Source organism: Balaenoptera ricei, chromosome 15 (genome assembly GCF_028023285.1).
Source record: "Balaenoptera ricei isolate mBalRic1 chromosome 15, mBalRic1.hap2, whole genome shotgun sequence".
Classification (NCBI taxonomy): domain Eukaryota; kingdom Metazoa; phylum Chordata; class Mammalia; order Artiodactyla; family Balaenopteridae; genus Balaenoptera; species Balaenoptera ricei.
Window position 1 is genome coordinate 298,747 of NC_082653.1, and position 26,127 is coordinate 324,873.

Here is a 26,127-nt window from a genome sequence, read left to right on the forward strand (position 1 = left end):
AGACGCGCTGTGGCCTGGACACACATCCACCAAGACCCAGACATCCCCCCACACCTTGTGTCCAGTCACTCGGATACTAACATACGACCAGCATCTTTGTCACCTAGTATGGGACACAGAGACATACCCTGACACCCTGATGGCCAAACAGGACACAGCTTGACATATGTGGTCATGCAGACACACACCTACCAATTGGATGCACCTGAGGGCACACACACTGAGCCCCCCCTCCCAAAATCCTGCATGTCTTGACCCTGGGGTGGGCACAGTGAATGAGGGAGGGATTACACAGGTCTCTTTGGCTCTGATTTCCAAAGGAAGGACTGACTGACCCCTCCACAGAGGGCCCCTCCCTGCCTCTGCCCCAGTATGGACACGTTGTGCCTCGAGAGAAGCAGCTCCCAAAGGTTCCTGTGAGAAAAGGAAGACTCCAAATCTGCCCACATGTTTTGTGCCCTGCCCACAAACAGTGTAGCCGAACCTGCTCCAGCGTGGACAGAGCAGGTAGAAAGAGCCTCGGGGAAGGAGGAGCACCTTTTACCTCTGTCTCCAAACTAGCGCTCCTTCCCTACTTCATTCATTCCCAAGTCTTGGTGAGGTGGGTGCCCTGTCACCCCCAGACCTGATACAAGCATCCCTGCCAAGAGCCCAGTTCTGGGGCACAAAGGAGCAAGGAGGGCACTGGCTGCTGGTCTAGGACCACCGCCCTAAAGTAGACAGGCTGCTCAGTCACCCCAATAAAGCCCACGGCCTCAAACTGCCCCGGCAGTGCCAGGAGCCGGGCCACTTCCTGAGCGTGGCCACAGGCAGATGTGGTCACAGGGCTGCTTGGCAAAGAGGCTGGATCCTGCTTTGCAGGCTCAAGGCCCCCGGGGGGCCAGGAGGTCAAGGTCCCAGGGGAGGGCGGCCTCCTTCGCTGCCCCTTCCAGTCGCTTCCATCCGTGCACCCTGGGCTTGGGGCAGCACCCAGCGCCCCATCGTGCCTCAGTTTACCCCAATGCCTGAAAAACACCTCCCGCCCGACGGAGGCATAACTGGCCACTTCGCCCTGACGGCCCAGCCCACGCAGGCGACGGACGGGGTACCGGGCAAGCGGATGGCCGCACGAGCCCCCTCCCCCGACCCGTCTCTCCCGTCGCGGATAGCGGCAGGAATACCGCGAGAGTTCGCCCCCTCCCCCCCACAGTAAAACTGTCAAAGGTGGGAGGGGCGGGAGCGCGCATGTGCGCAGCGCGGCGCGCAGCCTGCGCCGCCCGGACCCCGCGCCCCGCGCCCCGGCCCGGCCCGGCCCCGGCCTCCGCCCGGCCCCGGCCCGCTGGGCGCCGCAGGTAAGCGCCCGGCCGCGCTCCCGGCCGCGACCCTGGGCGGCCCCCGCGCCGGCCGCACCCTCGACCCTGACCCCGCGCGCAGGTCGGGAGGCCGGACCCGGAGCCCCCGCCCGCCGCCCCCGCCGCGCCCGGACCCCCGCGCCGCGCCCCGCGCCCCGCGCCGGCGTCGCGTCCCTGCCTCCTTCTCCAGAAAAAGTCGCCATTTTGGTTCACTGCCTTTGGGCCCCCCCCTCCCCAGGCGCCCGGGATCGGCCCTTCCGGGGCCACACCGGGCCCGCACCCGCTGCAGGTGACAGGTGGGTGGCGAGGCCAGCCCCCAGGTGTGCGTCCCCTGGCCGGCCTCACCCGCGCGCCCGGGCCTAGGCCGGGGTCCCGGGCCGAGCGGCCTGGGCCGCGGTCCCACCGCCAGCGTCGCCTGTGGTCAGCGCGAGGCGCTCCTATCACCCCCTCCAGAGGGTCCCACCTCTGCGACCCTGCTGGCCCCTCTGGGGAGGGGCGAGCCCTTTCTCCTCCTGGTGCGCGAGTCACAGGCCTTGAATGGAAGGGGAGTCTGCTTCCTAGGCCAGCCCTGGTCCCGGGGGCTCCCAACTCCGAATTCTCCACCCAAGCTGGAGGAAGACTGGAAAGGTGGGGCTCAGCAGGTACCCACAGTAGCCTCTGCTGGGGTCAAAAGGGCGCTGGCATGTCTCCTTGGAAGTATCAGTGTGAGGGCTTCCAGAGAAGTTTGTTTAGAGCCCTCTGGATCCTTACCGACCCCAGGCCCAGGATGTAGGCAGCCCCCTGACCATGGGCAGTGAGTGTCCCGATCTCTGATCTCAGCCGCCCAGATGGCCTCTGGACCTCCTAGGCACAGCAGATCCTTCTTTTTCTCTCTGTTAGAAGTTAGGAGACTTCCCTGGCGGTCCAGTGGTTAAGACGCCATGGTTCCACTGCAGGGGGCACCGGTTCAATCCCTGGTCGGGGAATGAAGATCCCACATGCTGTGTGGCGCAGCCTTAAAAAAAAAAAAGTTAGAAACCATCAGGGGAGGGGTAACCTGCCCACATGCCGCCCCCCCTTCCTCTGTGGCCTTAAGCGTCCCTGTGGGAGGACCCAAAAGGGCTGAACTCAGAGTCGCCCCAGCTCTCAGAGCCTGGGGTCCCCCAGCAGAATAGGCCCACAGAAGCCCAGCCTCAGTCGGCGGAATGTTCTCTGTGGCCAGGGGCCTGTGGTCTCTGGAGTGGCACTGGTGGGCCTGTAGGTTGGGGACAGAGAGTCTCTTGAGGGTGGAGGTGAGGAGGAGGTCAGCCAGGTGGAGGGATCCAGCATGAGGCGTCCGTCTGGTTGGAGGGGCCCCAGCGGGAAACCAAGCAGGGCAGGGGGTCAGGGAGGGTGGCTCAGCTGGCACAGGGACCAGAAGCCGGTGCTGCAGGGTCCTTGGTCTGCTCCCGTGTGTGCGCAGTTGGGGAGTGGTTTGGGGCCCTCGGTGCCCACCTGGGCCATCTTCCAACTGTGTCCTGGGGAGAAGGATGCGAGGGCACCCACCTGGGCCCCAGAGCGTGGCCTTGGGTCTGGGTGGGGCTGTGGGGGAAGGTGTTTCTAGGTGCTGGGCCAGCACAGCCTGTGAGCCGGCAGCCACGCTGGTGTCATAATTGGCCCCTGAGGGGTGTCACTGGCCTCCCTCCCCTGGGGCACTCCGCCTCTCCTGGAGCCATCCCCAGCTAAGCACCAGGTACGAGGTGCATGAAAGGTGCATGATTCTCTCGCTCTCTGGGATTGTGTGTCTGGAGGCAGGGAGCCCCCGGGAGCTGGTGAAGGTCTCAGGACAGGGCTAGATTCTTCCACGCTGATAGTGTTTTCTGGGTCATCCAGGGAGGCTTTGGCTGAGCAGCCCCTCCCCTAAACCGGAACACCCCCCCCCCCCCGCCCATCCACCCCTTCACCTGCTTTCCCTTGTGGCCAAAAACACAGGTGGGCAGGCTCCCCTTCCTCAGGCCGGAGAGTGGGCCTGTCTGGGGCAGGGTCAAGAGCAGCCCATGTCAAGTCCTGAGTTGGGCCCAGTGGACCTCATGGGCCTGTCCACTTGCTCTGCAGAGATGACCGATCCCTTTTGTGTTGGAGGAGGCCGCCGGCTCCCGGGGTCCAGCAAGAGTGGGCCTGGGAAGGATGGCGGCCGGAATGAGGTCCGACTTCCCATGCTTCACGACCCACCGAAGCTGGGTAAGAGGAGTCAGGGCAAGGTCAACTCCAGGTGGTCACGGGCAGCCGCTGCTGGGTGTGGGCCTCCCTGGATGTCCAGCTCCTGGGCGCCCAGCCTTGGCTCCTGAGAGGCTTCCCGGAGTGGGGGCAGCCTGGGGCCCTGGGTGGACCACGGCCTCCTGCCCCTCGTGCCTCAGTGCAGGGGGAATGAGGCTCCTTCCAGGCGGGACCAGCGCCCTGGGTGGCAGACAAGGCCGCGGGGAATGCAGCCTCTGAGCCTTGGTGTGTTGTGTGCTGCAGGGCTGCCGGTAGTCCGGGGTGGGCAGACAGCGCCCAGCCAGGCCCCGCTCTGCTTTGACCCGGGAAGTCCAGCCAGCGACAGAACGGAAGGGAAGAAAAAGGGGCGTCCGAAAGCCGAGAACCAGGCGCTCCGAGACATCCCTGTGAGCTCCCCTAGGGCTGGGTGAGGGTCTGCGGGGGAGCCCACTGCCTTGCCAGGCCCGCCTGCTGCGTGTCCAGTGCCGAGCCCTCAGCCCGGATCCGCTGGCTGCTCCGTGTGCGAGGGCTTCGAGAGACGGCCCGGGGCCCAGCGGGTCCTGTGCGGGGCTCCTGCAGGCCTGGGGACAGTGCTGAGTCGGGGGCTGGCCAGCAGAGGCCTGGGTGGCTGCAGGGTCAACAGCCTGGCCTTTCCCACGCCCAGCTCTCCCTGATGAACCAGTGGAAAGACGAGTTCAAGGCGCACTCGAGGGTGAAGTGTCCAAACGCTGGGTGTTGGCTGGAGTTCCCCAGCATCTACGGGCTCAAGTACCACTACCAGCGGTGCCAAGGGGTAAGGGGCTGCGGCCTGGGGAAGGGGAGGCCCGGGGCCCACCCTGCCCTGGCTGTTGGCTTGGGGGTGTCCACGCCTGCCCTCTCCACCCAGGGTGCCATCTCAGAAAGGCTGACCTTCCCCTGCCCCTTCTGTGAGGCTGCATTCACCTCTAAGACCCAGCTGGAGAAGCACCGGATCTGGAACCACATGGACCGACCCCTGCCTGCCCCCAAGCCTGGGCCGGTCAGCCGGCCAGTCACCGTCAGCCGGCCCGTAGGGGTCAGCAAGCCCATTGGAGTAAGCAAACCTGTCACTATCAGCAAGCCCATCGGCATCAGCAAGCCAGTGACGGTCAGCCGGCCCGTGCCGGTCACCAAGCCAGTGACAGTCAGCAGGCCTGTGCCGGTCACCAAACCAGTGACGGCCAGCAGGCCCGTGCCAGTCACCAAGGCTGTGCCGGTCACTAGGCCTGTGCCAGTCAACAAGCCTATACCGGTCACCAAGTCTGTGCCAATTGCCAAGCCAGTAACAGTCAACAAACCGGTGCCGGTCACCAAACCAGTGACCATCAACAAGCCGGTGTCTGTGACAAAGCTTGTGACAGTTACGAAACCCGTGCCAGTTGCGAAGCCGGTGACGGTCAGCAGGCCCATTGTGGTCAGTAAGCCGGTGACGGTCAGCAGGCCCATTGCCATCAGCAGACACACGCCACCCTGCAAGATGGTGCTGCTGACCAAGTCTGAGAACAAAGCTCCTCGGGCCGCGGGGAGGAGCAGCGGTAAGAAAAGGTATGGGGTCTCCTGCTGGGCTGGGGTTGGGTGTCCCCGGCTGCAGCTCAGGGGTAACAGGGCCCAGAGCGGGCCCTCCCGCCCCTTACCTCCCTGCTCTCTGCAGGGCTGCAGACGGCCTGGATGCCTGCCCCCTCCCGCCCAAGCAGGCGAGGCCGGAGAACGGGGAGTACGGCCCGTCCACCACAGACCAGAGCTCAGCCTTCCCGCTGAGCACAGACCCCAGCAGCAGCCCCCTTTCTCTGGGCAGCAGACCCTTGGGGGGCAAGGAGGCGCCGAGGGCCGCGGGCCCCGTGTCCCTGCCTGAGGAGGGTGCGGAGCGCACGAAGCACAGTAAGACGAGAGCAGGGGGCGGCGGCAGGGCGGGGGCGGCGGCAGGGCGGGGGGCAGCGGCCAGCCGGCCCGAGCCTCCCGATGGTTATTTGACCAGAGCCTTGTTCTCTGTTTTCTCTCCCCCGAGTCAGGAAGGAAACAGAAGACACCCAAGAAGTTTACGGGTGAGCAGCCCTCCATCTCAGGGACTTTCGGACTCAAAGGTGAGGCCTGGACCAGCCGGGCACCTGTGGGGCCGAGCACACGCGGCGGCCGCGCCCTCAGCCTGCACCTGCCCCTCCCGCGTGTGCACGTAGGCCTGGCCAAGGCGGAGGACAAAGCCCGCATCCACCGCGCCAAGAAGCAGGAGGGGCCGGTCCCCGAGGAGGCGCGGAAGAAGGGGCCAGCCCCCACCAGCGCCGTCAGCAAGGAGGTGCCGGCCCCCGTGGCCCACCCAGCCCCAGGTGGGAGCTGCCGGGTGGCGGGGCACAGGCCGGGTCTTGATGGTGGGGCGGGTCCTGAGCCGCGGGGACGGGGGCCGAGCGTGGACCCTGGGTTCTGTGCTTGGCGTCCAGGGCATCTGGGAGCTCCTGCCTGCCCCTGAGGCCCTGGCCCTGCTCCACAGGTGGCCCTGAGGAGCAGTGGCAACGGGCCATCCACGAACGGGGGGAGGCCGTCTGCCCCACCTGCAACGTGGTCACCCGAAAGACCCTCGTGGGGCTCAAGAAGCACATGGAAGTGTGTCAGAAGGTAAGGCTGCCCCCGGTTCCTGGGAGGGGAGGCGGCCCAGGGCCAGCTGCTCACAAGCGTGCCCGTCTGCAGCTGCAGGATGCACTTAAGTGCCAGCACTGCCGGAAGCAGTTCAAGTCCAAGGCGGGCCTCAACTACCACACCATGGCTGAGCACAGCGCCAAGGTACGCCACTGGGCCCAGCTGCCGTCTGGCCCTGCCCGCTGGCCGCTGGTCTGCTCCCCCCGCACCCGTGCAGCTCTGCCTGCTGGCCTCTCACTAGCAGAGCCTAGTGGCTCCCGTGCCTGACTGGGGGCGTCCGTGGCCCCGGCCCCTGGGCAGGGGCAGGGGCAGGGCCAGGGGCCCCGTGGTGGCGGGGGCACTGAGGCTGGCCTGCCCCCCAGCCCTCTGACGCCGAGGCCTCGGAGGGGAGCGAGCAGGAGCGGCGGGAGCGGCTGCGGAAGGTGCTGAAGCAGATGGGGCGGCTGCGCTGCCCCCAGGAGGTCAGTGGGCCGGCGGGTGCGGGCGCCAGGTGGGATGGGGCCCGCCGCGCTCCGGCCACTCACCTGCCCCCGGCACCCCAGGGCTGCGGGGCCGCCTTCTCTAGCCTCATGGGCTACCAGTACCACCAGCGACGCTGCGGGAAGCCGCCCTGCGAGGTGGAGACCCCTTCCTTCCCCTGCACCCACTGCGGCAAGACCTACCGCTCCAAGGCCGGCCACGACTACCACGTGCGCTCGGAGCACGCGGCCCCGGTGAGCGGCCCACAGCCCGGCCTCCTGTCCCTCGGGCACCAGGCAGGCGCGTCCATGTGCTGCCTGCCACGCGTGCTCCGCCTTCCCTCCCAGGGGCCCACGTGCATCATGGGTCGGGGGGAGTGAGCCTGGGGTGGGCTTCCGTGTCCCCAGGGCGCTTGCTCGTACATGCTCTCTGTGGCACGCGCCGCGTGGCTCCCGTGGCTCATCCGGCCTCCCCCTCCCCACCCCCGCAGCCCCCCGAGGAGCCTGCAGACAAGGCCCCCGAGGCTGAGGACCTGTTGGGTGTCGAGCGGACCCCCAGCGGCCGCATCCGCCGCACGTCGGCCCAGGTCGCTGTGTTCCACCTGCAGGAGATCGCGGAGGACGAGCTGGCCCGAGACTGGACCAAGCGGCGGATGAAGGACGACCTGGTGCCCGAGACCGCACGGGTGAGCCCAGCCTCCCAGTCTCTGAGCCTGAGGCCCCCAGGACCTGGGAGGGCGTGGTTGAGGGCTTTCTCAGCTCAGCAGGGAGTGTCTGGGTCACCTCCAGCCCAAGCCCCGAGCTTACCCTGGCACCTGCCCACGTCTGCAGCTCAACTACACGCGGCCCGGCCTTCCTGTGCTGAACCCCCAGCTGCTGGAGGAGTGGAAGAATGAGGTCAAGGAGAAGGGCCACGTCAACTGCCCCAACGATGTGAGCCAGGGAGGCTGGGCAGGCGTGGGAACGCTGGGACTCAGGACGGAGGGCCCAGGGGTGGCCTTGGGGGGGGGGAGCCCTCCACGTGGCCCCTGCAGGGTCCTCAGACGGAGCCCCACAGGCAGAGAGGCCTTGACCTCAGCCCTAGCGGCCCAGCCTGCCCACACCCCTGGGCAGGGGTGACTCCTGGGATCAAGTCCCCCCACTTGCCCGAGATGGGCCCCGGGTCCCCCGGGCTGGGCGAGGGGTGCACACTGGTCGGGGGGCGCCTGCCGGAGGGCCCGCCCCCACGGTCGCCTCCTGCCCCCAGTGCTGTGAAGCCGTCTACTCCAGCGTGTCCGGCCTCAAGGCCCATCTGGCCGGCTGCAGCAAGGTCAGTGTCCAGGCCCTCCCGGCGGCCAGGCGTGCGTGCTTGGTGCTCCCAGCTGCCCCCCAGGGGTCTGCACACACCGGGTGTGCGCCCCTGCCCCTGTGGGGCCAGGGCCAGCACAGCCCAGGACGCTCGCCGCCTCCAGCCCCGGCCATCAGTCACTCGGTCTCGGGTGGTTCTGCCTGTGGGGGTTGCTCGTCTGTGCCGGGGCAGCCCGATCTGGGCTTGGGGTAAGGGCCCTTAGCAAAGGGCTGCGACCCTTCCCAGGAGCACCTGCCTCCTCTCACCCTCTCCTTGCTTCCCGCCTCCCTTGCAGTGGGGGCACCTTGGTGGTCCTGCCACGGAGTGGCCTCGTGGGTCCCCAAAGCACACCTGTCAGGCACCCATCCAGATGAGCCCCACAGGTCGGGGTGGTCCTGGCTGCGTCTGGGTACTTCTGGCCCTCCAAGGGCCAGTGGTGGGGGCCAACCTCCAGGGGCCGGACTGCCCTGTGCCTTCCAGGGGGACCACCTGGTGGGGAAGTACTGCTGTCTGCTGTGTCCCAAGGAGTTCAGCTCCGAGAGTGGCGTCAAGTACCACATTCTCAAGGCCCACGCGGAGGTGCGTCAGGGACGGGCCTGGTGTGAGAGCCCTGCCGGGCCTGCGGCTGGATGCGCTGGCCCCACGGAGGGGGCCGGGAAGGGCAGGGGCGTCAGGGTGACGGCTCTTCATTTGAGCGAGTGGGCGACGTTGAGGAGTCTGCTGGTTTCTCTGCAGAGCAGCCTCCGGCTTCCTTAGAAGCTCGGGTGTCCCCAGGCCCCAGGTCCCCTGCCTCCCCGCCCTCCAGGGTCCTGGGGCCCAGGGTTTCCATCGCTGCTTCCCTCCCCCAGAACTGGTTCCGCACTTCGGCAGACCCGCCTCCCAGACACAAGGGCCCAGACTCCCTGGTGCCCAGGAAGGAGAAGAGTCCGGCTGGTGGGAAGAAGCGGGGCCGCAAGCCCAAGGAGCGACCCCCTGAGGATCCAGCCCCTGGGACGCCTCCCCACCGGGACGACTGGCCCCCAGGAGGCAGAGACAAGGGGGCCCGGGGCTCTGCTGGCCGGAAGGTGGGAGCCGGCAAGGCGCCCGAGAAGTGAGTTCGGAGCCTGGCAGGTGGGTGGGGCCCGGCCCCCTCTGTCCAGGGTGGGGCTCCAGAGCCTCCTGCCCTCCAGGTCTCCACCCCCCACCCCTGCCTGTTCATCTGTCCAGCGGGGGCGGCCAGCCCTCTCCCCTCCCCGAGGGTGGCCCTGCCCCACGCGGGCTGCCGCAGGGCACCTTGGGCTGGGGCTCCCGGGAGGGCCAGGGCAGCTGCAGAAGTGCAATAGTCTGGAGGGACCTTCACGGGCCGGCAAGAGGAAGGGCTACAGCCTGGGCTTCGGTGCTGGGGCGGCATGGAGCAGGCAGATGGCCTTCTGGTCCTCGGCATGTGAGCTCCATGCCCCATCTGCTTTCTCGGGCCCAAGGCTCGGGGGTCCCTGGTGGCCCATGGTTCTGGGCTGATGAGGGTACCTGAGCAGCCTCACCTCGTGACCCGACACTGGAGCCCCGGCACCCCCCAGCTACCTCCCGGGACAGGCCCCAAGTCTGACAGCTGCCGTGCTGACCTGCCCGCCCCACTGCACCCCATCCCCCCCACCCCCACCCCGCCATCTTCTGGTTCCTGCACTTCCGCTCTCTACCTCTCCAGGCCCACCCTCCCCTGCGGTGCAGCCCCTGCTGTGCCCGGGCGCTGCCCCACTGGCCCGTGTGCAGCATGGTGGCGGAGGCAGCCCTGCTGCACCGTCCCCAGTAGCGCTCCCCACTGGGGGCCAGGCGGAGGCTCTGCTTCTGCCACTGCAGGGCTGTGGAGCAGAGGCCACGTGAAGTGAGCTCTGGCCTCAGCCTCCAGCTTCGCTAACGCCGCTGGCCCAAGTCGGGTAGCCTGATGGGTTTAGGGATGGGCCAGTCTGGGTTCCGGGGTCACCTGGGGCCCACGGGCATGAGGGGCGGGGACCTGGGGCCTGGCTCGAGTAGTGACCACTGTGGGAAGCAGCCTCTGTCGCTGGCCTGGGTTGGCCCATGGCCAAGCTCCTGTGGGAGCCTCCTTCCCCGTTTTTTACCTGCTCCTTCGTTTCTGGTTGTGTGGCCTTTTGACGTGAGAGCCGAAGGCCAGGGGGAGCTTGGCCAAGGTCACAGTAGGTTGGTGGCAGCTCCAGGGCTCTGTCTTGGCTCCCTTTGGTGCCCTGAGGGCAGCGAGGTCTGTAGGTTGGGTCAGGTGGCGTCCAGGGCACCCTGAGGATGCGGCCACGTGGTTTCTGACCTCCTGCCTGGGCCCCACCTTCCAACCATGGCATCGCTGGGACAGGGAGGGTGCTCAGAGCTGCTGCGTTTGGATGGAGGCTGTTTTCCACGGGGGGGTGGGGGTGGGCTGAGGGCTCGGCCTTGCCGACCCTGGATGATGTGAATTTTGATATTTGCCCGTGTGCGTGTGTCTCCTGGGTGTAGTGGATGCCAGTCTTGTTGCTGTGACAAGTAACAAACCTTTTTTTTAATTCTGTTTTTTATACGAAAACTCACAACAATCTGACATTTTGGTGCTAAGGGTTTCCTGGTGCCGACGGTGGATCTGGGGGCTGGGCTGGGGTCCCTCTCCTGCTCAGGGAGGCGGTGCTGACTGGGCACCCCTCTGCCCCCCAGCTCCTGTCCTCCTCCAGCCCCTGGCGAGGAGGGGCTGCAATCAGGCTCAGCTCTCCTCACCCTGCGCTAGGGAGACAGTTTCCAGGAGGGCTTTGGGGCCGAGGCGCCGTGCTGCCCGTCTCCGGCTTCTTCCTTCAGCCAGAATGCTCTGACGCCAGGCAGTCCTGGCCTGATGTGCTAGGGAGGGGGTGTGGAGATGTGGACTCCCCCGCCACTCACACGCACCTGATCTGATCAGGGGGTGGAGGCCTGGGCAGGTGCAGGTAATCCAGCATCAAAGGCTGAGGCAAGCAGCATGACTTCGGGGCAGGAGGGCTTTCTTTCCTGTGTTCCTGGGTGTCACTGGGGTGCAGCTGGTGGAGGTAGAGGTGGGTCGGGCAGCCACTGCAGGGGCAGCTGCCGGGGGGAGGGGTAGGGAGCAGGCACTGATGGGAGCCCCACGCGCACTTTGTCCTTGTCACCAATGGTTGGAGGAGGTTGGACCTCAACACCTCTGCTGGGGATAGCTGCCTGCCCCGGCCTCTCAGGTACTTGGCCCTTGGGGAGCGGGGGCTGGTTTTGGCTGGGGGATGCGTTTCATTGTCACCCCCGAAAGTCCACGTGTGGTCCCTGGCGTGGGAACCCCACCAGATATGTGGGAAGAGGTGGGGTCCTGGGTAACTTGATGTTTAGCACTTTAACCCCCTTCTTTGTCTTTAAGGTGGGCGTGGGGACTGCTGCCAAAAGTGGCGCTGGGTTGGACCCCTCTCTCTCCCCTCTCCCCTCCCGGCTTCCATGCTCTGGCTGGTGGGTGGCAGCAGCAAGCTGGTCCTCAGAGCCCTCCTCCTACGGTGGCAGAGCCCTGGGCGGCTCAGCAAGATCTGCCCACTTCCCACTCTGGTGGGAGTGCAGCCAGGTAGCCTTGACTGACACCTTCAATGAGAGGGACTGAGCGGCAGACACCCGCCTCCGTGCGGTGGGTGTGGACCCTGCCTGAGACCCCAAACCCAGGGCACAATGTCAGGTCCCTTTCTGAAGATCTACCTCTGGCCCAGCCCACGCCCCCTTGCCCTGAGAACAGGAAAGGGTCGACTCAAGGGACCGACACGTCACACGAAAATAGGATGCGCTTTTGTGCTCATGCAAGGGCAGATGAGTGTCCCCTGGTGTGAGTGGTGGCCCTCCCAGCCGTAGGCCCCTCCTGTCCCTCTGGTTTGGAAGGGAAAGAATGGGTGCACCCTGACCCGTAGAGGGTCCCCCTGGGTGGGCCCCAGGCAGCTGTCCTGGAGGCCTGGGGTTTTGGCGGCAGCCGGCACCTCCTGCCCGGCAGCCACACGTCCTGTACTTGGGGTTTCTTGGTTTGGGTGTTTTAATGCCAGTTCTCCGTAATAAGTGCATTTCGAAAGAGAGGTTCCGGCTATCAACTTGTAACCATATATATACGTATATATTCTATCTACAAAGTGTTTATTTGCAAGATGTTTTGACGGTGAGCTCGGGCCCTGCCCGCCTTGTGACCATCTGTCCCCGGTCCTCGTCCCCGCACCCCGGCCCCAAGTGGCACGGGGGCGGGCCATCAACTGTATGTATTAAAAATGACTGTATCAAATAAATGTTTATTGATTTTTTTCCAGGGGTTTTGTGCAGCTGAGTTTGTGGTAAAGCGCGGGTTGGGGCCCTTCCCCGCACTCGCGCCGCGCGGCCTCGTGGGGCTCCTGGTTTGCGGGGCGCGCGCGTCCTGGTGGGACTTGTAGTCCGCGGGGCGCGCGCAGCCTGATGGGACTTGCAGTCCGCGGGGCGCGCTGGCGGGCGCCCGGTGAGCTGGCGGGCGCCTGGTGCCGGCCCCGAACCACAGCTTCCGACAGGCTGCGCGGCCGGCCCCCGAGCCCCGCCCAGCCCGCGGAGAGGCCCCCGAGCTTATGGCTGCGCTCCCGGCCTCAGCCGACGCACCCCGCCCGGTGCCGCCGCCCCTAGCGGCTGGAGACGGGCCAGACCGGCTGGAGGGGAAGAGCGAGGACCGGTAGGCGCGGCGCGCCCCTCGCGTCTCGTGGTGGGGGCGGCTCCGGGAGCCGAGCCTGGACCAGCGGAGGGTCCCCGGGGCCTGGCGGTGGCGGGCCCTCGCGGACGGCCGCGGGAAGGGGCCCGTGGGCAGGGCCCGCGTGGGGCCTCGGTCTGTCCCGAGCAGACGGGGCGCCGGGCCAGCGAGCACCCGGGCTGGACTGTGCGCCCGCCGGATGTTCCTAGATGGTCAGTTCGTTCCGGGAGCCGCACGGGCTCGGCCTGCCCCACTCGAGGTCGGAGGTCGTGATGCTGGGCGGCGCGGTGCTCAGTGCCTTCCGACTGACGGCCAGGCTCCGGGGGAGGGGACCCTGGAGGCTCTGGGGGCTTTGCAGGAGGGGAGGTGGTGGGGGTCGCTGTCCCCTGGTTGGGGGGTCGGCTTCCGCTGTCAGCCTCGGGCCAGGCCCCAGGGGGTGACGGCTAAGCGGCGCTCGGGCGAGGGCTGGCTCGTCACTTCTGGATCTGAACCGTCCCTGGGCCAGGGCCAGCGCTGGCCCCAAGTTGGGGCCAAAGGAAACTTTTCCAGCCAGGTACCTGTTCCTGGGAAGTGCCGTGGCCTGGACTGCTTGGGACTGTCTGGGTGCTGCCAGCAGAGCCGCTGGGCAGGCGGGGAGACGGGTCGCAGGGGTGAGCTGCCGGCAGGAAGAGGCTCCCTGGGCCTGGAGGAGCATCTTGTGTTCCTCTAGGCTCACCCCCTCCTGGGGAGCAGTGACTCCGAGCCTGGCTCAGGGTGATAGGGTGGAAGAGGGAGGATCTGAGTCTGTGACACCTATTAGTTCCAGAGAATCTGATGTAGCCTGAGGCCACATAAGCTCTTGAGAAGAACACTCCCTGCAGACACAGAACGGTGGCAGCAGCCGTCTGGCTCTGCCCCGTGCACACACCGCGTAGTGGGCATGGGTGCCCCTCACGGGGCCGGGGCGGCAGTGGCCTTCCTCTCCTCGGAGCGTGGTCCTCAGGGGACAGGAGGGGAGCCAGGGCCCGTGGGGTGGCCCTGGAGCTGCCTCTGGACATCACGGGGAAATCGCTCCCGTTACACCCTGCCTTCTCTGCGGTGTTCCTCAAGCACGTGCCCTCCCCCTCCGTCCCTGCATGGCCTGAGGGGGCCAGAGCTGGCTCTGGTCAGTGTCCGGGGGTCTGTGCAGATGTCTCCAAACCGAGGCTCTCCCCGCCTGACCACGGCTCCGGCTTCGCCTTCCGCATCATCGTGGCTGCACGATGTGGTCGGTCTACCTTGCCGTGGCTTCTTGTGTGCCTGTCCCTCCGGAAGGTCAGTCCGGTGAGGACGGGGACCTCGGCCTACCTTTGCACTGGACATGCTGGTGGACAAGTGAGCACCTCGCAGTGGTGACAGGGTATCCCTCGGGCTGTCCCTTGGTGAGGTCCAGGTGGGCACGGGCCTGGGGGCTGCCGCTGGGCGCCTGGAAGGAAGCTGGCTGGACTCACCTAGAGCAGCGAGAAGGAGGGGGTCCCATAGAGGGATTTCCAATGGGGGGGTGGGGACAGTGCAAGTTCCTGGAGCCTGTTGCACCCCTTTAGGGCTGCAGCCCCCCCAGCCCCCCAGTTCTCTCCCTGCTCTGAGAAAGCTGCCCTGATTTCCCTGTCCCTGAGCCAGTCTGGGACCGCCCCGCCTCCCCAGGCCAGGCCCCAGTGGGCCAGCTCCTCCCTCCTGCTTCTGGCTTCATTTGACTCACTCCCCTGGGAAACTTTCCTAAAGCAGGACAGGGCATCAGGGCTCCTCAGCCCCGAGCCTGAGTGCGGTGGGCAGGGCGGGAGCAGGAGGGAGCAGCTACCGTGGGGCAGGCCTGTTACCCTGAGGCAGCGCCCGGGAGGGGCCCCCTTCAGTGTGCGGACCCCAAGTGAAATTCTTTCTCCTCTGAGCCCCTGCCAGCCGTCTCCACGTTGATGTTGTCGGAAGCCGACTAGGAAAGCTGGTGTATGGGCTGGATTAATCACAGGGAGGGGGCCAGGGACCTGGGACAGGAGTGAATACTGCAGCCGCCCACCCGAGGGCCTGCTCTTCCTCCTGCTGCCAGACTGGGGCGCGGCTGTGTCCCCAGCTGAGCAGTGAGCGCGGGTGGCCTTGGGGGACATGCTGGAGCCGTCGTGGAAGGGGTGGGGCGGGCAGTTATTCTCGGAGGAGGCCTCAGCCGGCTAGAGTTTCAGGTTGTTTATGCCTCTCGGAGGCACCTGGGGGCAGGGGTGCCCAGCTCAGCGCCGCTCCTCGCTGACGGCTTGGCCGGCTGAGAGACACCTCCGATGTCCCTGTCCCGCTCGGGGGGGTGCGGGGGTGGGCCCTGCAGTCCCCGGCAGACCAGGGGTCTGGAGCTTTCTCCAGGCTCTTCTGGAGGAGGGGGCACAGTGGTCCTCAGCCAGCCCTGGGTGGGCAGCGTGCCAGCCTGAGCACAGGAGGGGCAGTTCACACCCGATGCTGGCCTGAGGTCCGCCTGGCTGTCTTCGGCAGGTCAGTGCTATTAATATCAGGCCAGCGCACGGCCCCCAGCCGGGTGATCCTCTTATGCCGGTAGCCTCGGCCTCGGAGGCCAGTGGTGAGTGCTGTTGCTTCGGCACGGGCTCCCGGGGCCTCTCACCTGCTGGCCCCCCGCCTCCCAGGGGACAGCCTCTGCCAGCCAGGGCTTGGACCCCACTTCGGCTCCTCACCTGCTGTGCTGCCCACCCGTGGAGGAGCAGTTCCGGGGGCTGCCGAGCTGTGCTGGGGGGCTGCCGGGGGTCGAAGAGGCGGCGCGATGATGGCCTGCACACACCTGGGATCGCCCTGCCGTCCCGGTTTCCCCTGTGTCCTGGCCATGAGCAGCCCCCCAGCTTACCCTGGCATCAGGGTCTCGGGGTGCTGGACCCTTGGCGCAGAAGGCAGGTGAGTGGCAGGCCTGCTGTCTTCCGGTGAGGATGCCCGTCTTTGCTGCGTCTCGGCCGCCCCCAGCCCCGTGTGCCGTGTCTAGTGGACATCAGGGCAGAGACAGGCCAGGCAGGTGCTCGTGGGGACCAGCTGCCGGCTTTGCTTGGGGCTCTCAGTTACCAGCCGACCTGTGTCCATGGGGCTCATAACCCTTTGGTTGAAATTGCCTTCTGTCCTTGTGGCTGGCAGCACCCTGGCCATCTGTGAGCAGGGAGGTGAAGTCCTTCCCACGTCACAGTTTGTCCCGTTGTGAAAATGGGGTGAGGCCTGCTCTGAGGGCACAGTGAGCTCTTTCCCCGGCTTTGAGAGGGAGCTGGGCTTTTGGAGGAGGCAGCGGAGCTGGACTTCGTTGCGGACCTGGCCCGATGCCGTTCAGGCCTGTTGCAGGCCTGTGGCCAGACGGGTTTCTGGCAAGGTCGTCCCTGGCTAACCTTCGGCTCTTCCCCGAGGAGGCGTCCGTCCCGGGCTGTTGGCGCCACAGGCCTTGGACGTCGTCAGTGGTAGTGGTCGTCGTCACCTCAGTAGGACAAGGGCCAGTCACCGAAAGGGGTGAGGGCTCCTGCTGGACGGGCCAAGGGCACCAGCCTGGGGTGAAACGCAGGGGAACGGGAGCAGCACCAGCCCAGGCCTCCCATCCCACATCGGTCCCGCGAGGCCGTCTGGCTGTCCGTGAGCGTGCTGGGCACAGGGGCTGGTTTGCTGGGGCACCGAGGCCCTGCTCCTTTGCAAGCCAGGCTTTCTGTGTTGGCTTTTCCTCCCCGGGTAGAGGCGCAGACTGGACTTTTTCTCTGGGGCTGTGCGGAGCTCCCCTCTCCGGCTGTAGGCTGTCGGTCATCTCCAGGGTCTGTGGGTCGCTTGCGGGCAGGGCAGCTGTGTGTGAGCCCTGGGGGCCCCGTGCTCGCTGTTGGGGGACAAGTGCGTCCAGGGCAATGGCCAGCGCTGCCCTCTGGCCGGGGCCTGAAGACACCACTGCTTGCGCTCCGTCCGTCTCCTGCTTGGCTGAGTGAGGCATCAAGTGAGCCGTCACTGCCCCGTCATCTGGGTGTCCCACTGTGTTGTTTGCTCCACGGACGCGTAATTGCTGCTTCCAGAGGCAACACAGGCAGCCAGTGACTCCCGGGGCTCGCTCCCCACGCCGTCCCAGTGACGGAGGACCGAGGCGGCCCGGTGCTCTCTGTCCCCCGGACGGTGCTGCATGCCTCCTGTCACATCCGATGGCCGGCTTTCCTGCTGCGTAACTTGTGCTGACACGGCCCTCTGTGCCCTCGAGAGCTGCTGGTGTGGCTCGTCACGTGTTAGGCCTGAGCTAATTCCTCCCACTGCTCTCCCCCCGCCCACACGTGTGTGCACGCAGACGCCGTCCTCCTGGCTCTTGGCAACGCTGAGTGTGCTGGGAGCACCGCACAGCTGGAAAGGCCAGTGTTCCTGGCGGGGGATGCCCGGGCCACCCTGAGCAGGAGGCGCCTGTCATGCCCTGGGCCAGCCGGCCCTGCCCTCGCGGGGACATCTCCCCGAGGCCACTTTCACAGCACCCTGCGCCCTGGCTGGGACAGCAGGCTGTAGCGGTGACAGCGAGCTTCAAGGACAGACAGAGGCGTGGTTTGGTTTCTGATAAAGCAGGGGCGTGTGCTCATAAAACATGCAAACCTGGCGGAAGTCCTTGCTCCTGCCCTTGGTGGCCGTCTCTGTGCACGCGTCTCACAGGGTGTCTCACAGGCTCCCGCTGGCTTTCATGGCTCGAGGCGCTCTGCCATCTCACCTGATGGCGCCTCAAGGAGGCCGGCCGTGTGTGTGATGCCGGCCGTGTGTGGCGCCTCCTCCGGCTCCCGCCCGCGCCCCAAGCAGCATCACGGGGGCTCCAGCCACGGGTGGACACGCGTCCTGCCACGGTTGTCCGCTGCACCCCCAGCTTCCCGGTGCTTTCTTCCTGCCTAGCCGATCAGCTTGCCTCCGGAGTCTCCGGGGCGGGCCTGCAAGCTGACGCCGTGAGCAGCCTCTCTCTCAGGCAGTGGTGGAAGCGCCTTCTCCCTAAGCTGGTCCTGCCCCCGGGGCCACCTTCACACTGGGTCTGCGTCCCAGCCTCTTAGCATAGGCTGAGCCGGCATCGGGCAGACGCTACCTCTCGGCGGGCCCTCAGCCGAGCCGAGCCTCCCCAGCTGTCCCTGAAGGCTTTGAGGCCTTGAGGCCTTGGGCCAGTCATCACTTCTGTGCCCTTTAGGGGTATAAACCTACAGAGAAGCTAGCACAGCCCCACTTGAGTGGCGTGGCACGGCGAGAGCAGGCACAGGTGGCGTCTGCGTCTCCCAGGCGGGTTCCCACCTTGTGCACGGCCTCTGGGGGCCTCCGCCCTTCGGCAGGGCGCCCTGGGTCTCCCTCCCGGTCCGTCCACACCACGTCCGGCCCATCCCTTTTGTCAGCGGCCTCTGTCTCTGGAGCCCCTCTCCCTGCGTGCCCCGCAGGGTGGCACAAAACTAGAGGGCCGCCCAGAGTGTGTCTGGGGAGAGGGCATAGTCCTCGACAGGGTCTTGAGTGTCCTTGGCGTGCCCACCTCTCATCTCGTGGGGGAAAGGGGGCCCTCGTGGCCCTGCTGCGGCCCAGTCCACGTGGGAGGAAGAGCTGGGCCCGGACAGCGCTCCCCTTGTGTCCTCCTTGCCACTTGCTGTCCCTCTGGATTTGTAGACAGTGACAGTCCGAGGCCCCGGGCCCAGCGGATGGGCCGCGGCCAGGTTTGCTGTGTCCCGCGCACGAGCCCGCTCACCTTGGCCGTGCCCACGTGCCTGCGTGGAGGCACCACGTGGACCAGTCACGCCAGGCCCAGTGTGGGGTGGCAGGGGGGCTGGTGGCCCTGGGCCGAGGCAAGCGTGCCCCCGCCCCCCCCCCCCCCCCAGCAGCAGCAGCAGCAGCAACGCGGAGTCCTTGGACAGGCTTCTCCCACCCGTGGGCGCCGGGCGCTCGCCCCGGAAGCGCACCACCAGCCAGTGCAAGTCTGAGCCGCCCCTGCTGCGCACCAGCAAGCGCACCATCTACACGGCGGGGCGGCCGCCCTGGTACAACGAGCACGGCACCCAGTCCAAGGAGGCCTTCGCCATTGGTGAGCGTGGCTGTGGTGCGTGGGTGGGCCGAGGCCGCTGCCCGCCCAGACCCCCGAGTGGGCGGGTCAGGCAGAACCCACCGCCATGCCCGAGCCGGTGTTTCCCTGACCCATGCCGCTCGGGCCCCTCGGTCCAGGTCAGCCCAGGGTGGAGGCAGCGTCGGGTGGCGGGCACCGCTGGGACCCATCTGTGAGGCTGACCTGGGCCACTCCGCTCAGGGTCTCTCTGCCCCTCCCCACAGGCCTGGGAGGCGGCAGTGCTTCTGGGAAGACCACTGTGGCCAGAATGATCATCGAGGCCCTGGACGTGCCCTGGGTGGTCTTGCTGTCCATGGATTCCTTCTACAAGGTAAGGATGTCCTGCACGAGCAGCTGCCTCCATGAGGTCCACGGCTCCTGCCCCTGCAGATGCTCCTCCCCCCGCAGGTGCTCCTCCTCCGCAGATGCTCCTCTCCCCTCAGGTGCTCCTCCCCCCAGGTGCTCCTCCCCCTGCAGATGCTCCTCCCCCCGCAGGTGCTCCTCCCCCTGCAGATGCTCCTCCCCTTGCAGGTGCTCACCAGGCAGCAGCAGGAACAGGCCGCCCACAACAACTTCAACTTCGACCACCCAGATGCCTTTGACTTCGACCTCATCATCTCTACCCTCAAAAAGCTGAAGCAGGGCAAGAGTGTCAAGGTGCCCATCTACGACTTCACCACCCACAGCCGGAAGAAGGACTGGGTAGGCCCCGCAGGCTCAGCTGCACGGGGCTGGCGCAGGGGCCTCAGGGCCGCTTCAACACACACGATTCCTTTGCAGAAAACGCTCTACGGTGCAAACGTCATCATTTTCGAGGGCATCATGGCCTTTGCTGACAAGACACTGCTAGAGGTGAGGACGGGCTCCAGGACGGATGGCCTGGCTCCCGGATCCTCCCGTGGGACTCACCTTAAACCTACCTCCATCCCCGTCCCGTGCCGTAGCCCCAGGGTTGGGTGAGGAACGGCATTGTCTCCTGAATCTCACCCCCCCTGAGTCAGGGTTTTGGCTGCTGTTCTCTTCGGTCCACGTGGCTGCCAAGGTCAGAGCGATGTTGGTGGGAGTGGGTTCACCTGTGGGTGTGCATGTGTGTATTCTTGCCTGGGAGGGAGCCAGCCTCCTGCGTCTGCACTGTTTGTGAGGACATCCTGTCCCCTGGGAGGCTCTGGGCAGCTGCCCCAGGTGTGACCCACTCCGGGCCAGGCCTTGGGAGCCACCTTCCCCGCCCTGCCAAGGCCCCAGGGGGCACAGCCGGCTATGCCCTTGTCCTTGCTCCTTCGCTGGTCCCAAGTATGAGCGTGCTCAGGCCCCAGGAACCCCACTGCTCGCCACGCACGCACACGCACAACACTCCACGTGCAATGCACACCCCCCCCCACACGCAGCCACACCACACGCTCCCCCCGCCCCATCCAGACCCGAGAGGTGCCGCGCAGGCCTGGTCTGCTCCTGGGCCCACACGCGGACCAGACGTCTCTGCCGGAGGCCGTCCCCTGTTGTTCACTCCGGTCCTGCTGGTGACAGGGCCTTGCAGCCCCCTGTGTCAGGCCCGCTTCAGCAACTCACTCTCCCCGTCCAGCTCCTGGACATGAAAATCTTCGTGGACACGGACTCTGACATCCGCCTCGTGCGGCGGCTGCGCCGTGACATCAGCGAGCGGGGCCGGGACATCGAGGGTGTCATCAAGCAGTACAACAAGTTTGTGAAGCCCGCCTTCGATCAGTACATCCAGCCCACCATGCGCGTGGCGGACATTGTGGTGCCCCGGGGTGAGCCTGCGGCCCACCTGGTGGGGGGAGGGCAGGGGGCGGGCAAGGCCGGACCTCACCCTCCCTCCTGTCCCGACCCAGGGAGCGGGAACACAGTGGCCATCGACCTGATCGTGCAGCACGTGCACAGCCAGCTGGAAGAGGTGAGCCGGTGTCCAGGCCCTGCTCCCCACTGCCACCTGCCTGGGCGGCGCCCACGTTTACTGCCCCGTCGTGTGCCGGCCAGAGGCAGCTGGGCTCCCTGAGGGACCATGGGGCACGGAGTATCTCCAGCGCCCCCAGCCTGAGCTGGGCCTCGTACGGAAGGGTGCGCTCCTGTCCCTCCAAACCCTTTTGGGCCACCGTTGGGTTTTGGTGCCGAGTCCCACGTCCTGAGCATCCTAGGAGGTCACACACCGCGGGGCGGCCCAGGGCGCCACCCACCCCTCGGGCAGGCTTTACGATGGGGTGCTCGGGGCCTGCGGAACAGAGCCCCACGGGTCCTGGCTCTGACAGCCCAGCCCAGAGGTGCCCACGCCAGAGGCCACAGGGAGCTGGCCCCCTCCCATGGCAGGCAGCCCCCTGGGACTCTCCCGCTACGGGGCTGTGGTGTGTCCGTGCCTGGGTGGGGGCGGCCCGGCTGGCTGAGGCACACGGTGGCGACAGGCCGTGCCGTCCGGTGACTCCGAGGTGAGCAGTCTGCTATCACTGATGCCCCACCCCATTCCCTTGTGTCTCCCTGTGTCGCTGCCGCAGCGTGAGCTCAGTGTCAGGTAAGACTTCCCACACCTGTCTGCACAGACGGAGGCATTTCCAACATCCACAGGGAGCTCGGAGTCTGGGTTGTCACCCAGGCAGGCAGCGAGGTCCCCTCCCACCATGCCCACCCCCTGTGGTGGACCCACCCCAGGCACAGAAGGAGTGGTGTGGTGGCCGCCACACCGCTTCTACCTGCCCTTGCCAGTAGTCAAGGGAATTAAGGCCCAGAGAGGTTAAGGTGTTTGCCCAAGTTCACACAGCACCCTTACTCTAGGCTGGCCAGACCTCTCTGGAGGCTCTTACCCGACTTGGGGCTGGTTGTGTGGGGTCGGACCCGAGGGCACAGCTGTCCTGAGCCAGCACCACTGTGCCCCAGGGCTGTGGCCACAGGCCTGTCCTTCAGCAGCCAAAGGGCCTGGGTCTGCGCCTTCTCTGCTTGAGCCGAGGGGCGGGTCTTTATTCCCCCAAGCGGTGCTGAGGCACCCCACCTCCCGCGTCCCGGCACCCCGGCCCACCCTGGCCCTGGAGCTGAGGCACAGAGAGCCAGGAGGAGCCCCCAGGAGTCCTGGGCTGCGTGTCCTTCCTGCCCACGAGAGGGATGGGGCGCCTGTCCCCACGCAGTGGTCAGCGGAGCTGGGAAGCACCAGACCGAGCCTCCAGCTCAAGCTGCATTGGAAATGCCTCCAGGCCCGGGCGCCGGCCTCCAGCTTCCTGCCCACGCATGAGTCTCCGCTTGCCTCTCACCCGGCCCGGGGCACCTGCGGGTCTGGCCACGTCATGTCCTCTGGAAGCCTTGGTTCAGAGAAATAGAAGTTTCCAGGAAGCGTGGCTGTGGTGGGTGGGAGGGAGGGACCCGCAGGGCCGAATGCAGTGGACTCTCGGGTGCTCGCGGGCCCGGGGGCGCGGGCTGCAGGGTCTCCCTGCCACCAAGCCGGCCTCCTGCTCTTCCCTTCCCCAGGCCAGCCGGTGGCCACGGAGACCAGCGTGCTCCCCGCTAAGTGGTCTTTTCTCTCTCTTCTTTTCCTCTTCTTTGTAAACCCTGGGGTTTCCTGCCCTGTTCCCTCCCTGACCTACTCTTCGCCTCTTCACCCGGTGGGCAGAGGAAGCTGCGCTGGGATCTGTGAGGACAGAGTGCTCTGGCCGTGGTGCTGCCTGCGCGCTGTGTGCCCGGCGCTCTGCAGGCTCCGCCCCTCCCCTCCCCCCTCCCCCCTCCCCCTCCCCCCACCCCCCCACTCCTCCTCCTCCTTCCCGCCCCACCCCGCTCCAGGCTGGGGCAGCAGGGGCAGTGCGAAGCCAGCTCTGCCCGCCTCTCCTGAGGGGGCCGCACATCACCTGGGGGGAAGCCTTAGGCGCGGCTTGGCCCCAAAGCTCAGCTGTTTCCCCAGGGAGAGGTGTCCTGAGGTTGGGGTCCAGATGCCCAGCTTGGGGGCTAAGATTCATCTGCACGTGTGAGGCCTCGCCCTCCCACTGCCAGGTCCCGAACGGGGAGGGGACCTGGAGCGGGAAGAGAGGCTCGCACCGCAGCCCCTGCTTCCTGCCTAACGGTCAGCTGCTCTGCCTTCCACCCTGTCCGTTAACCGTTGCCTGGCTGTTACGGGGGAGGGCATCTCGGGATGGGCCCCTCCCTCCAGATCAGCCACTGGGAGGGTGGCCTCCACCCTGCACACCCACCGTGCCCACCACGACTGCCCCCTACAGTCTGCAGCGGGAGGATGGGGCTCTGGGGGAAGATGCCCCTTCTTGAGTTCCCCATCGCTTTGTGTCCCCAGGGCCGCGCTGGCCTCAGCGCACCAGTGCCACCCCCTGCCCCGGACGCTGAGTGTCCTCAAGAGCACGCCGCAGGTGCGGGGCATGCACACCATCATCAGGTGAGGCCCATCCCACTCCCGCGGCCTGGCGGGCGGGCGGGGCCGACCTTCGCTAATCCAACCGGGCCCGCCCTTGGCAGGGACCGGGAGACCAGCCGCGACGAGTTCATCTTCTACTCTAAGAGGCTGATGCGGCTGCTCATCGAGCACGCGCTCTCCTTCCTGCCCTTCCAGGTGCGGGGCGGGGGGAGGGAGGGGGCCGGGGGAGTAGGGGGGAGGGGAGGCTCCTCGCGCTCACGCCCCGCCCCCGCCCTGCGCAGGACTGCGTCGTGCAGACCCCGCAGGGCCAGGACTACTCGGGCAAGTGCTACGCGGGGAAGCAGGTACCAGGGGCCCGACCTGGGCGACCAGGGGCTGTGGCGGCCGGAAGGCGGGGGCCTGGCTAGCTCATCCTCGTCCCCCCAGATCACAGGCGTGTCCATCCTGCGGGCCGGTGAGACCATGGAGCCGGCGCTGCGGGCCGTGTGCAAGGACGTGCGCATCGGCACCATCCTCATCCAGACCAACCAGTTCACCGGGGAGCCCGAGGTGGGGGGCCTGGGGACGGGGGTCGGGGGGGCGGGGAGCCCAGGCGCAGCCTTCCGTTTGGGCCGCCCTGACCCTGCGGCCGCCTGCAGCTCCACTACCTGCGGCTCCCCAAGGACATCAGTGACGACCACGTGATCCTGATGGACTGCACAGTGTCCACTGGCGCGGCGGCCATGATGGCGGTGCGGGTGCTGCTGGTGAGTGGGCGGGAGGGGGGCGGCGGGCGGGGGCGGGCCCTGGGCCCGGCTCACGCCCTCGCCGCACAGGACCACGACGTGCCCGAGGACAAGATCTTCCTGCTGTCGCTGCTCATGGCGGAGATGGGCGTCCACTCGGTGGCCTATGCCTTCCCGCGCGTGAGAATCATCACCACGGCGGTGGACAAGCGCATCAACGACCTCTTCCGCATCATCCCCGGCATAGGTGAGGCTGCCCGGGCCTGTCAGCGACAGCTGGGGTGGGGGGGGCAGGTGGGCCTGAGTCCCCACCACAAGGACCTGCTTCTTCCCCCAGGGAACTTCGGCGACCGCTACTTCGGGACCGACGCCGTCCCCGATGGCAGCGATGAGGAGGAAGGGGGCTCTGCGGGGTAGCCGCCCACCCCGCCCCCAACCCCTCCTGCTTCCCCGGGGCTTACAGAGTAGAGATGCTAACTTATTTGAATTAAAAAACGTGTTACCGGTGTACCTTGTCTAAATATTTTGTAAAATAAAACTTGAAAATGAAGCTGTGACTGGTTAGCTGGGGTGCGGGAGTGGTGTCCCGCCTGGGCCCCCAAGCTGCGAGGCCACTGTGGAGAGGGAGGGACTGAGGAGCCTGGCCTCCGCTGGGTCCTGGTTAGGCCCCCGCCTTCCCCGCAGCAGGACAGGGGCTTCTGGTCTTGTACGTGGCTTTCCTCACCATCTAGAGTCAGTGCAGATTTAGGAGAGGGCAGAGCTGGGCCTGCAGCTCCTGGCCCTGCTAGACTGGCCCCTCGGTGGCCACCTGGCCTGGGCCTGGGGCTCTGGGTCTTACAAGATGTCAACAGCCTCCACAGCCACTTCCCTCCCCCAGCACGTGTTTGTCCGCAAGGCAGGGGCGGAAATGGGTGTGGGCGGGGCTGGAGGAGGGAGTGAGGAACCGGCCCTGGCCTCGCAGGAACCCCACTTGCAGGGGACGTGGCCGGTGCCTCGCCGAGCCGGCCACACCGCTCAGGGTCAGAAACCACATCCCGCCCTGCCTTCACCGCTCCTGGGCAAGGGCACCGGCGAGGGTACTGCCAGCCTGGCTCGAGAGCCTGATGCCGATCGATTCGCAGCTGCTGCGGGTGAGCGCTCAGAACCATCCCCACCCCGTCCTCTGCCTCCTGGCCTGGCACTTGCCCTTTCCTGCCCTCCTGGTCTCCTCGGTTTCCCCTCACCTCACAAAAGCCATGTCATGGAAAAGCTTGTCATGGGGCGGGGACAGGAAGTCCGTGGGTGGGGCCCAGGCCAAGGGCAGCAGATAAAGGCGGGAGCTTGTCCAGAGGTGGCCAGGCGCCAGGGTAGAGGAGCGACACAGCCCCGAGGTCAGCAAGAGGGGCATCTCCTCCCCAACCTGGTGAGTTGACCCTCCCCCATATCTCCAGGGCCCCATTCGTTGGTTGGTTGGTTGGTTCATTCATTCATCCTGTGCTCTGTGCCTGGAGCCTGGAGGCCGCAGCAGGCCTGGCCCTGCTCAGGTGCTGTGACGCGGCTGATACCCTTCTGTCTGGCCAGCTCTTCCCAGATGAGCAATGGGGCAAACTGTTGACGAGGAGCTGGGCAGGAGCTAGGTCGTCCTGGGAGGGTCCCCGAGTCCAGCTAGAGGATGAGCAGCTCCCACAGAAGAAATCAGACCCACATGTGCTGATGCGTGTGCAGATGGCCACATGGCCCCAGACACACACGTGTGTGTGATGCAGCTCAGGGCCCCCACCTCACTCAGCCACCAGCCTCTGGGGGTGGGACGGCTTCCTCCCACTTCTCGAGGGTCGGTGGTGGCCTAGGGCCGAGCCCTGCCTGCTCAGGCTGGGGTTCCTCATCAGAGACGAGGTCACGGCTTAGGGGAGTTCTTGGGCCACTTCCTGCCAGGACCCCAAGGGGTGGTGGAAGAGGGTCACCTTCCAAACAGACCTGACAGAGGGTCTTCGGGGTGCCGATGGGAGGAAGGGTCAATCCCTCCAGCCCCAGGGAGCCTCCTGGTCCCAGAAACAGGACCAGGATCCAAGGTCCAAGGCCGTGCTGGGGACAGGGCTCAGCACAGCCACTGGAAACATCGGGGGCTTCCCGTCTGGGAAGAAACCTTGGGCGGTGCCCTTCAGGGCCGGAGGAGCCCACCCCCAGGGAAAACCTCTCAGGCTGTGTGGCAGCTGGGACTGATTAGCAGCCCCTGGTGTTGCCTTCCGGGCACCTGGGCTCCTGTGGGCCCAGCAGAGGCCGAGGGGTCGGGGGAAAGGGGAAGAAGCTGAGGGTGGGGCTGCAGCCTGCAGCCTCAGAGCCCGGGACAGGACAGG

The 26,127-nt window shown here is 66.6% G+C and overlaps 2 protein-coding genes across 9 annotated transcripts; both read left to right on the top strand.

Moving 5' to 3' along the window:
- The first annotated feature begins 1,274 nt into the window (after window positions 1-1,274).
- On the top strand, window positions 1,275-12,261 carry ZNF512B (zinc finger protein 512B). Of its 6 annotated transcripts, none has more exons than XM_059897924.1 (17): window positions 1,996-3,042; window positions 3,405-3,530; window positions 3,810-3,952; window positions 4,210-4,338; window positions 4,495-5,108; window positions 5,215-5,441; window positions 5,573-5,644; window positions 5,738-5,884; window positions 6,046-6,170; window positions 6,243-6,335; window positions 6,554-6,652; window positions 6,734-6,904; window positions 7,141-7,335; window positions 7,481-7,582; window positions 7,896-7,958; window positions 8,457-8,555; window positions 8,825-12,261. In XM_059897924.1, the coding sequence occupies exons 2-17, from the start codon at window positions 3,407-3,409 to the stop codon at window positions 9,068-9,070; spliced, it is 2,649 nt and encodes an 882-aa protein (XP_059753907.1). In that variant the 5' UTR covers window positions 1,996-3,042; window positions 3,405-3,406; the 3' UTR covers window positions 9,071-12,261. The 6 variants fall into 6 exon arrangements, with proteins under 6 accessions (XP_059753904.1, XP_059753905.1, XP_059753903.1 ...); XM_059897923.1 differs by having other exon boundaries at window positions 1,997-3,042; window positions 4,432-5,108; XM_059897921.1 differs by lacking the exon at window positions 1,996-3,042 and adding an exon at window positions 1,275-1,331 and having other exon boundaries at window positions 4,210-5,108; window positions 5,573-5,884.
- An 806-nt stretch (window positions 12,262-13,067) lies between these two features.
- On the top strand, window positions 13,068-24,341 carry UCKL1 (uridine-cytidine kinase 1 like 1). Of its 3 annotated transcripts, none has more exons than XM_059897928.1 (15): window positions 13,068-15,561; window positions 18,492-18,694; window positions 18,937-19,043; window positions 19,244-19,414; window positions 19,493-19,564; window positions 20,292-20,481; window positions 20,563-20,624; window positions 21,217-21,233; window positions 22,989-23,087; window positions 23,168-23,261; window positions 23,348-23,410; window positions 23,493-23,615; window positions 23,705-23,812; window positions 23,882-24,038; window positions 24,129-24,341. In XM_059897928.1, the coding sequence occupies exons 1-15, from the start codon at window positions 15,434-15,436 to the stop codon at window positions 24,206-24,208; spliced, it is 1,674 nt and encodes a 557-aa protein (XP_059753911.1). In that variant the 5' UTR covers window positions 13,068-15,433; the 3' UTR covers window positions 24,209-24,341. The 3 variants fall into 3 exon arrangements, with proteins under 3 accessions (XP_059753911.1, XP_059753908.1, XP_059753909.1); XM_059897925.1 differs by lacking the exon at window positions 21,217-21,233 and adding an exon at window positions 22,320-22,339 and having other exon boundaries at window positions 13,069-15,561; XM_059897926.1 differs by lacking the exon at window positions 21,217-21,233 and adding an exon at window positions 22,320-22,339 and having other exon boundaries at window positions 13,069-15,561; window positions 18,495-18,694.
- Window positions 24,342-26,127: the final 1,786 nt, after the last annotated feature.